This window comes from Tiliqua scincoides, chromosome 3, assembly GCF_035046505.1.
Source record: "Tiliqua scincoides isolate rTilSci1 chromosome 3, rTilSci1.hap2, whole genome shotgun sequence".
NCBI classification, from domain to species: Eukaryota; Metazoa; Chordata; class Lepidosauria; order Squamata; family Scincidae; genus Tiliqua; species Tiliqua scincoides.
Genome location: NC_089823.1, coordinates 195,419,244 through 195,433,716, shown reverse-complemented (window position 1 = coordinate 195,433,716; position 14,473 = coordinate 195,419,244). Strand labels below are relative to the sequence as shown.

Here is a 14,473-nt window from a genome sequence, read left to right as displayed (position 1 = left end):
GTAGGAAGTGACAGAAATTGACCTTGCCTGGATGCTCCCATATGGCAGTAGATTTAACCCAATCTCCTGCTCTGGCCTACTGAGGGCAACATTTCCTCCACCTATCTCCCAAACATGGCAGCCAGAAGATACTGACTGATGTATATGCAAACATTATTTGAAAAATGCTTTACTGCAGCCTCGAGGAAGGCAGTTGTAGATACAGTGCAGGAATAGAGGCTGAAAAGGCATCACTGTGCTGTTGTCAGGGTTTTTGTTTCTTTTTTAACAATTGTTGGTTTTTACAGCACAATCCTATGCATGCTTACAGAAGTCCCCCTATGTCAAATGATGCTTACCGACAGGACAATGTGAATAGGAAACCTTAAAATTCTGATGGATTTAGTAATATCCTAGCTATGTAGTGGCATAAAGTATTCATTTACTTTCATTCATTCATTTCATTCATTTACATTCAGTCTATGAAAGGGCCTTGCTCCAGTATGGAAATTATCAAAGACCTTGGGCAGTTTAGTGCAGACACTTTTGTCCTTAAACCTGCTCCTTCCTCTTTGCAAGTCATGTACTATGTAACTATGCAGATGAGTTGCTTATTAAACTGCCTTTAATGGAATACTATACATTAAACAAAGCTCAACATTAATATTTGGCTTTTCCCTGAAACATAAATGTGTTCAAAGCAGACTGTCCTCCACCAATAGGTCACATAAGGTTGAAAGTCTCCCTCTTTGTTACCCTAACAAAACAAGATCTACCAAGGCAATCATGACAAAGGGAATTCTCAGTAGTTCTAGCTCAGAAATATGGAAGAAAGGTAAGACAACCAAGTTCTAGAAGAGGCTGGAAGGCCTTACTTTCTGAAGGAATGAAAGGGGGGGGGGAACATGAGAAATGTTCGTGACATACTGAATGCAGAGCTCCAATTACTCTTCCTCCTTGACAATCAAAACCTACAAAATATTTCCAACATGATTTAGCTTGTAGATGCCACTGGCACAGAAAGTTGTCAAAGTTGAGAATTTACAATGATTAAAAGGGAGGGAGGGATTGAGCTGCAAGTGGCATCAAAGGAAGTGTCAGTTAAGACTTTCCAAATTGAATTACAGAATGAGAGATTTGTGTGAATTACATGTGGGAAGAGATCTTCATTCCGTTCTGACAGAAAGCAACACACAAAAAGTATCAGTAACAAAAGTGATATACTCTTTGTATAAAAAGATGTCTATTTAAAGAACGGAAGTATTTGTGTAGCCGACATGCTGACAAAGCTAGCCTGCTCTATACCCAAAGGTCAACATGGAAAATATTTTAAAAGATTCTTAAGAGCCAAGCTACTTATTAAACATACTTGGCCACAACATATTTTTTATTCTCAGAATAGCAGCAGAGGGCCTAATCCAATTTAGGTGGAGAGGTGATTTAACCTGCTAGTGCTGCAGTCTCAATGGAATCAGGCCCCCTACAGCTATTTGCCTTGGGAAAGAAGCACCTATTAGTGTCAAATGAAGTTTCTTTCCTGGATCAAATCACAGCCATGAAGAGGTTAATACAGACCAGGATTGTGGCAGAGGCAAAGGGTTAAATAACCCTTCCCCTATGCCAAAGGTATATTTCAAGATCAGACCCCCTCCAACCCCATCGCCAAAACAGATTAGGAGAAAGTACTTCATGCTCGGTGCAACTTACAGTTTGACCCTTAAAAAAACAACGAACCCCACTGGAGAAGAGACATAAGGAAAGTGAATGTATTCTTGTCTTCCCTGTGCACCATTAGGCCTGCCAGGGCATTTAATATGACATTTACTATCTACACATCAAACAATGTGTAGAAAATAGGTCACAGAAAATTCTCCACTTCTTGCTCAGTCTACCAAAGGTCTCAGTTCATGAGTAAATTACAAGGTATTCTACAAGAATGTGTTGTATCTTCCTTAACTTACAACACCTTTCTCTTACACAAGTACCTTATCTATTCCCTGCTGCCACCCTACTTTATAGTTTGCACTAATTTTAGAGAATGCCATTTTTAAATCAACATACCACCCCAACTGATGCGCACATGAAGCTGCCTTGTTTTGAGTCGGATTATTGACATGCAGTGGCCCTGCAAATGGCCCTTTGGGGAAAGTCCTTGCCCAGCCCTCCTACCTGCAAACCTTTTAACAAACAAGCATAAGAATGGACTCAGACTTCATTCGTACAAAGCCAGGGCTCCTTTCCACAGATACAGGTACACAAAGAAATCGCCATGGACTATACTGTGGCCTCTCCCCTGAGCCAAATCTGTCATTGCAGTCCAGATGTACCTCCTCCTTCACTTCTCCATCCTTTCTCCCCGTATTTTCTTTTCCAACTATGGATTAAAGAGCTCCCCCACTTCCATAGGGAAGAACAGTTCCATCAGTCTTGCCCAGGACTGGGGAAGGAAAAAAAGTATGTGTGACTTCTATAAGCCAGATCAGCAGCATGTTTTTATTGACAGCGACTTAAAGTAGTGAGAGGTGGCCGAACAGCATCTCAGTCCCTGCCTTTTAAAATGCCCCCAAGTTCTTTTGCCACAGATATTGAAATTAGTGTGGTGAATGTGACAAGTAAGCTTGCAACTGATCAGACTTGGCCCAGAGACTTCCAGTTCTGGACCACTAAACTATTTGGTTCACATGATCAAGCAAAGTATGATTTGTTGCAAATGAACACAGCTTCTAACTCCTCTTAGCTCCCGGCCCCTCGCACAACCTCCTTCCCATTGCCCTCATCTTCTGAGCTCTGGCATGACAGCTCCCCACCTTGTCTATATGGAGAGCTGTTTAACTGTGGTTCAAAAACCAATGATTAATAGAATGAGAAAACAAAATTGAATCTTGATGTTGGACTCTGATTTAACCATAGTTTATGAAGGTCCAGGTCTGGAAAACTGCTGCTTAACAAACTATGACTGCTCCAGCATGTGAGCAAAGGGAGCAAGCATGTAGATGGGGAAGGGTGGAAGCCACATTTATTCAGAAGTCTGAACTGGTCCACTGTCTCCAAATGGTAACAACATATTTGGCCACCTTTGGAAGCTGGGTGCAGTATAACAGTTTTGATGACTGAGACTGTAAATAGAATTCTCCACCACAAGCACCATCCTTACTAACAGCACCAGATTTCAATTACTAAAAATTGATTTTATTCTGAAAATCAAGTGGTCATCTGGGCACTAGTCTTGTTTGATTATGTTGGACAACTATGAGCCAAGCATAAGCAATATTAATTTGAGTTGTTGATAATGCAGAGATTGCAGAAGTGTTTGTCTATATATTTAGGTACAGAAAGGAGGATCTAGTCATAGTATGATTATGAATTCTTTTCCAGCTAAGCAGCAATCAGGAAGGATGTTAAACACTTATTTTAAACATTTATTTTAAGAGACATAAATGAAGTAATTGGCATCTGAGGCCCCATTCTGCAATAAGTCAGCCGTGAAAATCGGGTAAGGTAGGGCAGAAGTGATTTCAGTAAACAGAATTGTATATATGTACCTGCATTTGTGCAATGCAAATATATAGCACTAGGTTAGAGAAGCTGAGTAATCTGCAGACATACTCTATACTCCAACATTAGTGATTCCATGTGAATGGAGGCCTGTCCACCTAATTCTCACTGCATGGATAGGGAGGAGGTAGGGAAGTTCGTAAATGCAACCACATAAAGAAGCTAACAAAGTAGATACAACTATACAGCCTTAGGAAAAGAAAGAACATCAAACTGTTCACATGACCACTGACAATGAGAATCAAATAATTTTTAGAATGTGCAATACAGAAGATGGTGAGTTCTAAAACCCCAATATAGAGATTTGTTTGTCACTATTTGTTAATATTGGACAAAATACATTTCTGACCCTTTCTTTGTGCAAATTCAGCATTTGTTAATATAATACCACTCCATTAAGTTCTGTATACAGAGCAGAGGCAGGAGCAGAGGCAGAATGGTAATGCATACACCTTGCCAGAGAATATAAGAGCAATTGCAGAGTTCAGACAACTTCTTAGCATAAGATGACCAGGAGGTTCTCAAACACTCAAGCTTCCAGTCTGCCTCTCCTTCACCCCAGGCTGATTTGGAGCACTTCTGACTATTCATGTTTACCAGATGTGCAGAGAATGAGGGGAAAAAATTAAGGGAGCACTTGTTTTAAGGATGGGACATTATTGCCATTTCACAGTAATGACCTTGTTTTTGGCTTTGGTAGACTCCCTTATCATCCTTCTAGGTATGTGGCATCTGTTCCAAACAACACAGTTGTTCCATACAACACAGTCCTGGAACGTGCTGGAATCCCTAGCATGTATTCACTGCTGAAACAGAGACGCCTGCGTTGGCTTGGTCATGTCGTGAGAATGGATGATGGCCGGATCCCAAAGGATCTCCTCTATGGAGAACTCGTGCAAGGAAAGCGCCCTACAGGTAGACCACAGCTGCGATACAAGGACATCTGCAAGAGGGATCTGAAGGCCTTAGGAGTGGACCTCAACAGGTGGGAAACCCTGGCCTCTGAGCGTCCCGCTTAGAGGCAGGCTGTGCAGCATGGCCTCTCCCAGTTTGAAGAGACACTTTGCCAACAGTCTGAGGCTAAGAGGCAAAGAAGGAAGGCCCATAGCCAGGGAGACAGACCAGGGACAGACTGCACTTGCTCCCGGTGTGGAAGGGATTGTCACTCCCGGATTGGCCTTTTCAGCCACACTAGACACTGTGCCAGAACCACCTTTCAGAGCGCGATACCAGTCTTTCGAGACTGAAGGTTGCCAATACAGGTATGTGGCCACATGCACAGTGGCATCACTAGGGTTTGCGTCACCCGGTGCGGGATGCCAGCGCGTCACCCATGCATGCAGTGTGCAGGGCCACACCCCAGGTGGTAGGTGTGGTGATGTACCATCACTCCGCCCCCACTGGATTTTTCGCTTTACCTTTTGATAGAACAAAGAACACATTCTTTGTGCCTAAAATTCCACATTGATTGATATATAACATGATGGTATTATTCCTCCAAACTGTGATTTTGGTCACTAGTGGTGTCACACATACCCCTTAATAACACCTTATTGCAGCAGTTCAGTTCTCAAACTTTTAGCACTGGGACCCACTTTTTAGAATGACAATCTGTCCAAGACCCACCAGAAGTGATGCCATGGTGGAAGTGACATCAGACAAATTAAAATAAATAAGTATAAATAAAGTAAAACAAATAAATAAGCAGAAGCCAGCCTGGTCCACCAAGTACATTTCCTCTATAGCCTGCCTGCAATAACACCCCCCCTCCAAAACCAGTAAGGTTTTCAGCCCTACCCAGTGCCCAGTTCAATTTAAGAACTTCTGTTTAAACCAGATCACTGTCAGAATCCACCTGGCTTTGCAAGTCTCAAAAAGGTTCACCTTATCAGCTGAAGCCTTGATCCTTTTTAGGGGGGGGAAGGCTGCCTTCTGGAGCACTTGTTGAGCTCCAGGTGCATAGGATCAGGACCATTCTGGTAGCCTTGCACTCTCCTTCATCTGATCTTCCACACCAGCCAAGGCACATTTGCTTACTCGCAAGTAAACATGACAGTGTGGCTTAGTTTCGCTTTCCATAGGGCTCAATACATTCATCTGCTTGGAGGGAGGGACTTCCTTCTCAGGTGTTTTTGGGGGCTGCATTCATTGGATCAGGACCATTCTGGTGTTGTTGGATTCCTCTCAGCCTGCCCTTTCCAACAGACTAAGGCAAGTTCACCTACTCATGAGTAAACACATGATACAGCTCACTTTCACTTTCCATAGGAATCCATGCATTTTTGGTTCTCCAGTTTGTTAGCCATAACTTTTGATAGAAAGGAGATATTTCACTCTGGTTTTTTGCATTGCATTCCACTTGAAATTCCGCATCCAACAGCATATAATATGGTGGGGTTACTCCCAACCACCACGATTTTAGCATTTCACCCCCGTGTGCGTCACCTCCCAGTGCGCATCACCCAGTGTGGCCTGCACCCCCTGCGCGATGCCACTGTGGGGATCTTCTGCATAGAAGGAACAAAACAAAAAGAAAGGATTAAAGATATCCTTTAATTCAATTCTTCCATAATAGATAAATGGGTTGAGGTGGGGGTGATGAACAGTAAAAGAGGAAGTCCTTTCCAGACTGCTCAGCACTTTAGCAGCAGCAACAATCATAATGATGAATGTGCTGTTTTCTTTTGGGTATACTAGAAACAGTGAGAGCTCTGTGGAAATGCTGGCACACAACCCCTGCAAGTCCCAGAACACACAGAAGCTGGCACCAAATATTTGCCTCTGTCCGACTGGCCGAATGGTACATTGCAATGTGCTTCGTTTGCAGAATTTCTGGCTAATGATGCTAATGAGTGACACTTTCCTGGAGTAGCATCTGTCACAGTAAGCCTTCTTAAGCCAGTCAGGAGGGCCGATATACAAGGATTTGCCAGAACTACTAAATTCCGAGACAAAGCATTACAGAAAGCAATTTCACAGGAGTTCTTGCAAGTGGAATATCCTTAGCATTTTTGTCCTATGTTACAGTTGGGCTCTCTGCATTCAAGCACCTGCCATTATGATACTCCGATTGTGGAGCTCCACACTTTCTAAATTTAAATGAGATAGTGGAGCAGGGAGGGGGAAGACCTTGAGAAATGTCAACTTTGGATGAGTGACATTAGCAGTGTATTCCCTTGGTTCTCTTCTCTCAGGGAACAAACTCCAATTATTTAAATAAGCTCAGGCTGCAGACATTCTATCCCTGGGGTTTGGTACAGCTGCCCTAAGTACTGTTGTGTCGTGCTGCAGTGAGTAGTTTATCGCTTTCAGCTAAGCCCACTGGAAGAGAGACCCGGAGACATTTTTTGATGTTCCTTCTGCTTTGTTAAACAAATCGTAGAGAAGAAAAAAAAGATAATCCTGGAAAAGATTGCAACCTCCAGCCTACTTCATACAAAATAAAGTCCTCCAAACTGGCTGCATCAGTGTATGTAGTACCAGAGTACAATCAGTTACTTTTCACAATGCTTTTCCTGTTCCACTGTAGTAACTCTTGCAAACCGAATTTAGTCTTCCAGAAGAGGAGGAGGAGTTAGGTGAAGCTGGAAGGTTTCATTCTGGAAGATGCTATTCAGAGAAGGGTCACCCTGGGAAACACGGAGCAGCCCATGTTTTTCACCACCACGATCTCGAGAGAGTTCAGTCAGAAGAGCTAACTATAAAATACAATGAAATCATCATTTGGTACATTATAGATCACACAGATCACTCGAACACATATATTTGAGCATGATACAATCATTCAGCTGCTGAAAGGGGAGTACAATAATCAATATGAAGGGTTATGCAAGTAGCAAACAAGAAACTGCATGCATGCCTGGCTGCAACCTCATCTAGAGTGACAGCAGTTATCCATTGAAGAAATGCATAAATTTCCAAATTCTAAGTAGAAAAAAAAAAAACTTTTCTAAAATCAGATGCTGAAGAGAGGCAGATGGTGCCAAGATTCTGCCCCTCCTTTCATTTTACCTTAATAGTGTGAACTGGGGATATGTGGGTATCATTGTCTTGAAAATATGGTGAATTTTAAAGAATCAAGGTATATTTACAGTACGTACTCTCAATGAACAGTGAACTAACTTGGTCCTTAAAGGGAAGATCCTTTCTTTCCTGTTTAGTGCAAATATAATGACAATTCTCATCCTTGTGGTATTTCAGGGTCTAGCATCAATTCCCAAACCCTCAAGGGAGAGTTTGGAACACTGTTTGCAGGGGAGGGGAGGGGGTGGCAACACCATCACTACAATTGCATTGCCACAGGGAATAAAAGGGCTTTTTAAAACTTACCTGAGGGTCACTGTAACTCTCTGGAGGGTCTGCAACACCCTTTGCAGTCCTCCCTGTGACTCTGATCTCCGGTAAACAGCAAAAAAGCCACTTCAAGTTTCGTGACAAAAAAAGAGAAGTGGCTTTTTTTTTTTTTGCTATTTACAGGAGTGTGGAGAGGACATGCAGGTGCAGGGAGGACCTACTGGGCCATTGACCACGGCTCCCCATGAAAGCTACAATCCTATACATCAGTGGTTCTCAAACGTTTAGCACCAGGACCCAGTTTTTAGAATGAGAATCTGTCAGGATCCACCGGAAGTGATGTCATGACTGGAAGCGACATCATCAAGCAGGAAAAATTTTAATCATCCTAGGCTGCAATCCTACCCACACTTTAAAGCATATACATAGTAGCCTGTTAAAAGTATAGATGTATAACATTTCCCCAAATGCACATATTGTGTTAGCATCAAGTCTAACATATTAAAAATAAAATATTGAAATGAATGGGGACCCACCTGAAAATGGCTCATGACCCACCTGGTGGGTCCTGACCCACAGTTTGAGAAACACTGCTATACATTGTATAGGATACATTAACCTCCCCCCCCCCCAAGGATTCCACAGCTCCTCTGGGAGCCACAGTTCACAATTTGGGAACCACTAAAGTGATGTGTAGTTTGGCTTTCAAACACACTAATAAATGAAGCACACATCAAACCAGGCTCCAAGCTCTACTCAATTAAGAGCAAAACATAACATTATATTACCCGGGATGTTCCTCGGTACAGTCGACAGAGTTGGTCAAAAGCCTGAGCTTGCTGGGGATCCAACATGGACTCTGAACTGGTCTGAGGAATAAAGTTATGTTGTAATTAACACAAATAATACGCATCTACCAAGATCTCTACATACTGATATTTTCTCAGACTTGGATCAGAAGACAGTTAAATTGCACAAAATTGGATGAAACATTTAGTCACAAGGAGCAACTGAAGATGATCCTGTACTAAAAAACAAAAATCAGTAACTCAGGACTGACATCTGCTGAAGTCAACCTTGACCTAGTCTCTATGTACTAGCAAGATTCTCCAGGTTACAATGGAAAAGTAGAATTTTTGTTCTGCAAGTATAATTATATTACAGTTGATTGTTGTATTTCATTTACATTAAACATTATCGATTTTCTGTAAGAGCACAAACAGCTTGCACATACACAAAGACTTTACTCTGGAAGACTCCCAACTTGTCCTTGGCAGGATAAATAGACATGCAATACCATATGTGAGGAGGCACCAGCCACATCTGTGATGTTTATGATTGCAATAACCAGGGTCTACTTGAAAAAAAAATTTATAACAGTCACACAGTATGGGTGACTAGCAAACTTCCAGATTGAGGAAGGATGCCCACAAGCTATTTTACCATTAATAAGGCCCATGCTTGGGATAATCCCTCCTTCTGACATGACGTGGAGAAAGGTTTTCTGGCTTGTGGTCAGCCTGCCAGTTACCTGTATTTGTAATTGTGTATGTGCCCTAATCCCTGCAGAAATTCCCATGTTCACATATCTCATCCTTTATATCTTTATAGAATTCTGTGAGAGGGAATAAAGATTCAGGGAATTGACTTGCCCAAGGTCACCTAGTGCGCCTAAAAGGTGAGCTAAAGTTTAAGCCACAGTCCTAGTTTAACATTCCATCTCTTGAATTCCAATTCTCCATGTAGATACTTGGGGGGGGGGAAGTGTTACATTGTTGACGGAATATCATCTTGCCCCAAGAACTTGTCAAAGTTCAAGAAGAGCTTCATATTGTAGAACAGTGGTTCCCAACCTGGGGACATGTACCCCCAGGGTACTTGCCAGGATCTTTAGGGGTACTTGAAAAAGAATGGAATAATGGCAGAAAAGGGCATATCTGTTATGGAATGCCTTGCAGGACTGGTAAGGCAGGAAAGAAGGCATCCAGCTGGCTGCGAAAGCCCCAGCAACTGCTGGTTTCTGGTCATCAATTTGTATATTATCAGCTATGGATCAGTAGCTGAAAATATAATTTTGGAACAACAGCAAGTAAGTTAATTACAAACATTTTGCTAATACAAGGAGTACAATTTATGGAAAAGGGCAGCCAAGGGATACGCAAGTGAAAAAACATTGGGAACCCCCGTTGTACATTAATGCCTGTACTCCAACTGCATTGATTAAATTAATAGAGAATGTTTCGCTTAGCCAAAAGGCCTAGATTTACAATTCCAACGAAGACTATTATTGTTGGCATCCTTCAGTCTCGGAAGACTATGGTATTGCGCTCTGAATGGAGGTTCTGGAACAGAGTGTCCTCCAGAGCACAAAGCCTGGGTAGAGTAGATATGGAGGACAGACTGTTACCCATGCAGCAAATCCCCCCTCTCCACGTCGCTGAAATGATCCAATGGAAAGGCAGAGGCCAATACGGTTGGTTCCAGCGGCGTCACAGGAGTTGCCAGAACGTGACTGTGTTCAGCCATGAACTGCCTCAGGGACTCCAGCTCCGGATTTTGCCTCGAGGTTGACTCCTGAAGCCTCTTCCATAACTGGATGTAGCCACAAGGCAGTGGAGGTTTGGGATCAGAGTTTTCCTTCTCTCAGATGAGCTGCCTTCCCAGGCTAACGAGTCCCATCTACCCGGTGGCTGTTTAGTCACCTCTTCCGACAAGTACAGCCAAACTGAGGGCCTATTCTTATCCCCCAGCCCCCAGGGGTCATGAAGACTAACAACTGCAAATATGATCAATATTATAAATACCCTACAGGAACAGATTTGCAACCTAGATTCTTGGACCAGCAGGTGGCAACTGTGGCCGGAGAAGCTTTTGCTCAGCTTCAGCTGGTGAACTGGCTGTGGCTGTACGTAAGTCAGTTGGACCTGGCCACAGCTGTCCATGCCTAAGTGACATCTAAAGCGTGGTCACAACATGAGGTTGCGTGGATTTAGAATTGAAGCCATTTAAACCTGCATAGGGACATTGCGGCTACTCTGTAGGTAAGATTACTATAACATGCTTTACATGGGATTTCCAATGAAAATGGTGCTGAATGTGGCAGCACATGCAGTTCCTGAATCTTGGTGGTCTGATTCTGCTGGGCTGCTGCTCCAGCAGCTACACTGGGTGTCCATTTGTTTCTGGGCCAAATTCAAAGTGCTAGTGCTGATCTTTAAAACCATCGATGGCTTGGGACCAGTTTATCTCAGGGGCTGCCTGCTTCATATTATCTAGCCTGCCCCTTGATCATCAAAGGAGATTTTGCTTCAGGTGCTGCCACTGAAGGATATGACAGGGCTAGGGGCAGGTATTATTGGTGGTGGCACCTTTTCTCTGAAATTCTTGCCACTTAGGACATATTTCTAAATGGAATTTCGGCAGGGGTTAAAAACTTTTTTCTTCTAGATAGCTTTTTAATTGGTGAAATACTGTTGCTGCAAATGGATAGACTGGCATGAGAAGTTGTATGCTGCGTTTTACACTGTATTTTAGGTCTGCCTTTCATGTTTTTATTATTGCTTTTAATAATTATGTTTTGATTTTACATAACTACTTAAAATTGTTAGCTGCCTTGATTTCTTTAGAATAATAGAATATATGTTTTTAAATAAATAAATAAATAAATAAATAAATAGCTGACTAATGAAATCTGATGTAGAAATATGAGGGTGTAACTATTATCTTCTTTATATATTCCCCTCCTCCTTTTCCTTGAAGTTCAACATATTGTGAATGTGAATATGAACTTGATTGTCTACTTTGTGCTTGATAAATTCTGAATGCAGTTTAATTTTTTATAAGTTTTTTTAAAATGTGAAGTTCTTTATTTTTAACAAATGTATAAGCAGAAGGATATTTTCTGAGGTTTCATCTCCTTACCACCCTATTCCATTTTCCACCTTTTTCATGGTAAAGGAAGAGAGCTAGCATAGCAGGCTACTCATTAACTCTTCATGTTCAGGTTACCTTTCATATTGCAGAAACCAATATAATTGTTAGAAATCCACTCTGTGTGTGACACAATGCCCTCTCTTTAGAGGCCTGCAACAGGCACATGTGGAAATTTATTTATTTAATGCAAAAGGGAACACGGAAAATATGGTAATTTGTTCTTATCCAAAGACAAGAAAATGTAACCTAGCTGCTTCCCCTTTGCTATTTCTCCACTTGTATGTAACTATCAATCAGATTGTTCTTGGGGCTGATGAGCTGATATATTGCAGGCAATTTTTTTCTGTTGTCATGGAAACAAGTGCTGCAGGGCATTTTCTTCTTCTTAACTAAAGGAAAGCTTTTTATCCAATGCTATAGGGACTCTTAGTAAATCCATCGTTGCTCCAAGTAAATGCCCCAACGTGCATGCATATATTAGAATACAGTTTCTGCTTCAGATACCAGGAGTTGCAGCCAAGATGCTAATAACTGGTAACCTAGACACCAACTTGCCCAGAACCTCCAAGTGCCAGGTTGAACTGGCTTAAGTCCTATTTAGGAGAGAGCTTCTGAAGTAACTTTCAGAAGTAGTTTGGGTGTTGGACTGACACCTGGAAGAGCCAGGTTCAAATTCCCATTCAGCAGTAAAGCTTCTTGGGTAACTTTGGGCCAGATGCTATCTCTCAGTCTAACCTACAGGGTTGTTGTGAGGACAAAAAAGAGGGAAGGAATCATGAACACAACCCTGAGCTCCTTAGAGCAATGGTTCTCAAACGTTTTAGCATGAGGATCCACTTTTTAGAATGACAATTTGTCGAGACCCACCTTTGTATTGGCAACCTTCAGTCTCGAAAGACTATGGTATCGCGCTCTGAAAGGTGGTTCTGGCACAGCATATAGTGTGGCTGAAAAGGCCAATCCAGGAGTGACAATCCCTTCCACAACGGGAGCAAGTGCAGTCTGTCCCTGGTCTGTCTCCCTGGCTATGGGCCTTCCTTCTTTGCCTCTTTGCCTCAGACTGTTGGCAAAGTGTCTCTTCAAACTGGAAAAGGCCATGCTGCACAGCCTGCCTCCAAGCGGGCCGCTCAGAGGCCAGGGTTTCCCACTTGTTGAGGTCCATACCTAAGGCCTTCAGATCCCTCTTGCAGATGTCCTTGTATCACAGCTGTGGTCTACCTGTAGGGCGCTTTCCTTGCACGAGTTCTCCATAGAGGAGATCCTTTGGGATCCGACCATCATCCATTCTCACGACATGACCGAGCCAACACAGGCGTCTCTGTTTCAGCAGTGCATACATGTTAGGGATTCCAGCACGTTCCAGGACTGTGGAACTTTGTCCTGCCAGGTGATGCCGAGAATGCGTCGGAGGCAGCGCATGTGGAAAGCATACAGTTTCCTCTCCTGTTGTGAGCGGAGAGTCCATGACTCGCTGCAGTACAGAAGTGTACTCAGGACGCAAGCTCTGTAGACCTGGATCTTGGTATGTTCTGTCAGCTTCTTGTTGGACCAGACTCTCTTTGTGAGTCTGGAAAACGTGGTAGCTGCTTTACCGATGCGTTTGTTTAGCTCCATATCGAGAGAAAGTGTGTCGGAGATCATTGAGCCAAGGTACACAAAGTCATGGACAACCTCCAGTTCATGCGCAGAGATTGTAATGCAGGGAGGTGAGTCCACATCCTGAACCATGACCTGTATTTTCTTCAGGCTGATCGTCAGTCCAAAATCTTGGCAGGCCTTGCTAAAACGATCCATGAGCTGCTGGAGATCTTTGGCAGAGTGGGTAGTGACAGCTGCATCGTCGGCAAAGAGGAAGTCACGAAGACATTTCAGCCGGACTTTGCTCTCAGTCTGGAGAGGTTGAAGAGCTTTCCATCTGATCCGGAGATAGATGCCTTCTGTTGCAGTTCCAAAGGCCTGCTTCAGCAGGACAGCGAAGAAAATCCCAAACAAGGTTGGTGCAAGAACACAGCCCTGCTTCACACTGCTTCGGATGTCAAAGGGGTCTGATGTGGAGCCATCGAAGACAACAGTGCCCTTCATGTCCTTGTGGACATGATCTGATGATGCTGAGGAGCCTGGGTGGACATCAGATCTTGGGGAGAATCTTGAAGAGGCCGTCCCTACTGACTAGGTCGAAAGCCTTCGTGAGATCTATGAAGGCTATAAAGAGTGGCTGTCGTTGTTCCCTGCGTTTCTCCTGCAGTTGTCTAAGGGAGAATACCATATCAGTGGTGGACCTGCTGGCCTGGAATCCGCACTGTGATTCTGGATAAACGCTCTCTGCAAGTACCTGGAGCCTCTTTAGTGCAACTCGGGCAACTTTCCTACAACGCTAAGGAGAGAGATGCCACGGTAGTTGTTGCAGTCACCCCTGTCACCTTTGTTCTTGTACAGCGTGATGATGTTTGCATCCCTCATGTCTTGAGGTACTTCACCTTCTCTCCAGCAGAGACAGAGGATTTCATGCAGCTCAGTAGCGATGATCTCTTTGCAGCACTTTAGGACTTCAACAGGGATGCTGTCTTTTCCAGGTGCCTTGCCAAAGGCAAGGGAGTCCAGGGCCACATGAAGTTCTTCTAGGGTTGGTTCACTGTCAAGCTCCTCCAGCAAAGGCAGACACTCAATGTTGTTCAGCGCTTCTTCGGTGACTACATTTTCTCTGGAATATAGC

At 43.2% G+C, this 14,473-nt stretch overlaps 1 protein-coding gene across 2 annotated transcripts in view; it reads right to left on the bottom strand.

Annotated features, from left to right (window-relative positions):
• Positions 1-4,662: 4,662 nt before the first annotated feature.
• The window catches only part of VPS8 (VPS8 subunit of CORVET complex), a 122,720-nt gene continuing 112,909 nt past the window's right edge, over positions 4,663-14,473 (bottom strand). For both annotated transcript variants that reach the window (XM_066620293.1, XM_066620292.1), the window contains exons 45-46: positions 8,616-8,696; positions 4,663-7,232 (exon numbers count right to left, since the gene is read on the bottom strand). In XM_066620293.1, the coding sequence (XP_066476390.1) occupies positions 7,083-7,232; positions 8,616-8,696 (231 nt within the window). In that variant the 3' untranslated portion in view covers positions 4,663-7,082. The remainder of the gene's footprint in view (positions 7,233-8,615; positions 8,697-14,473) is intronic.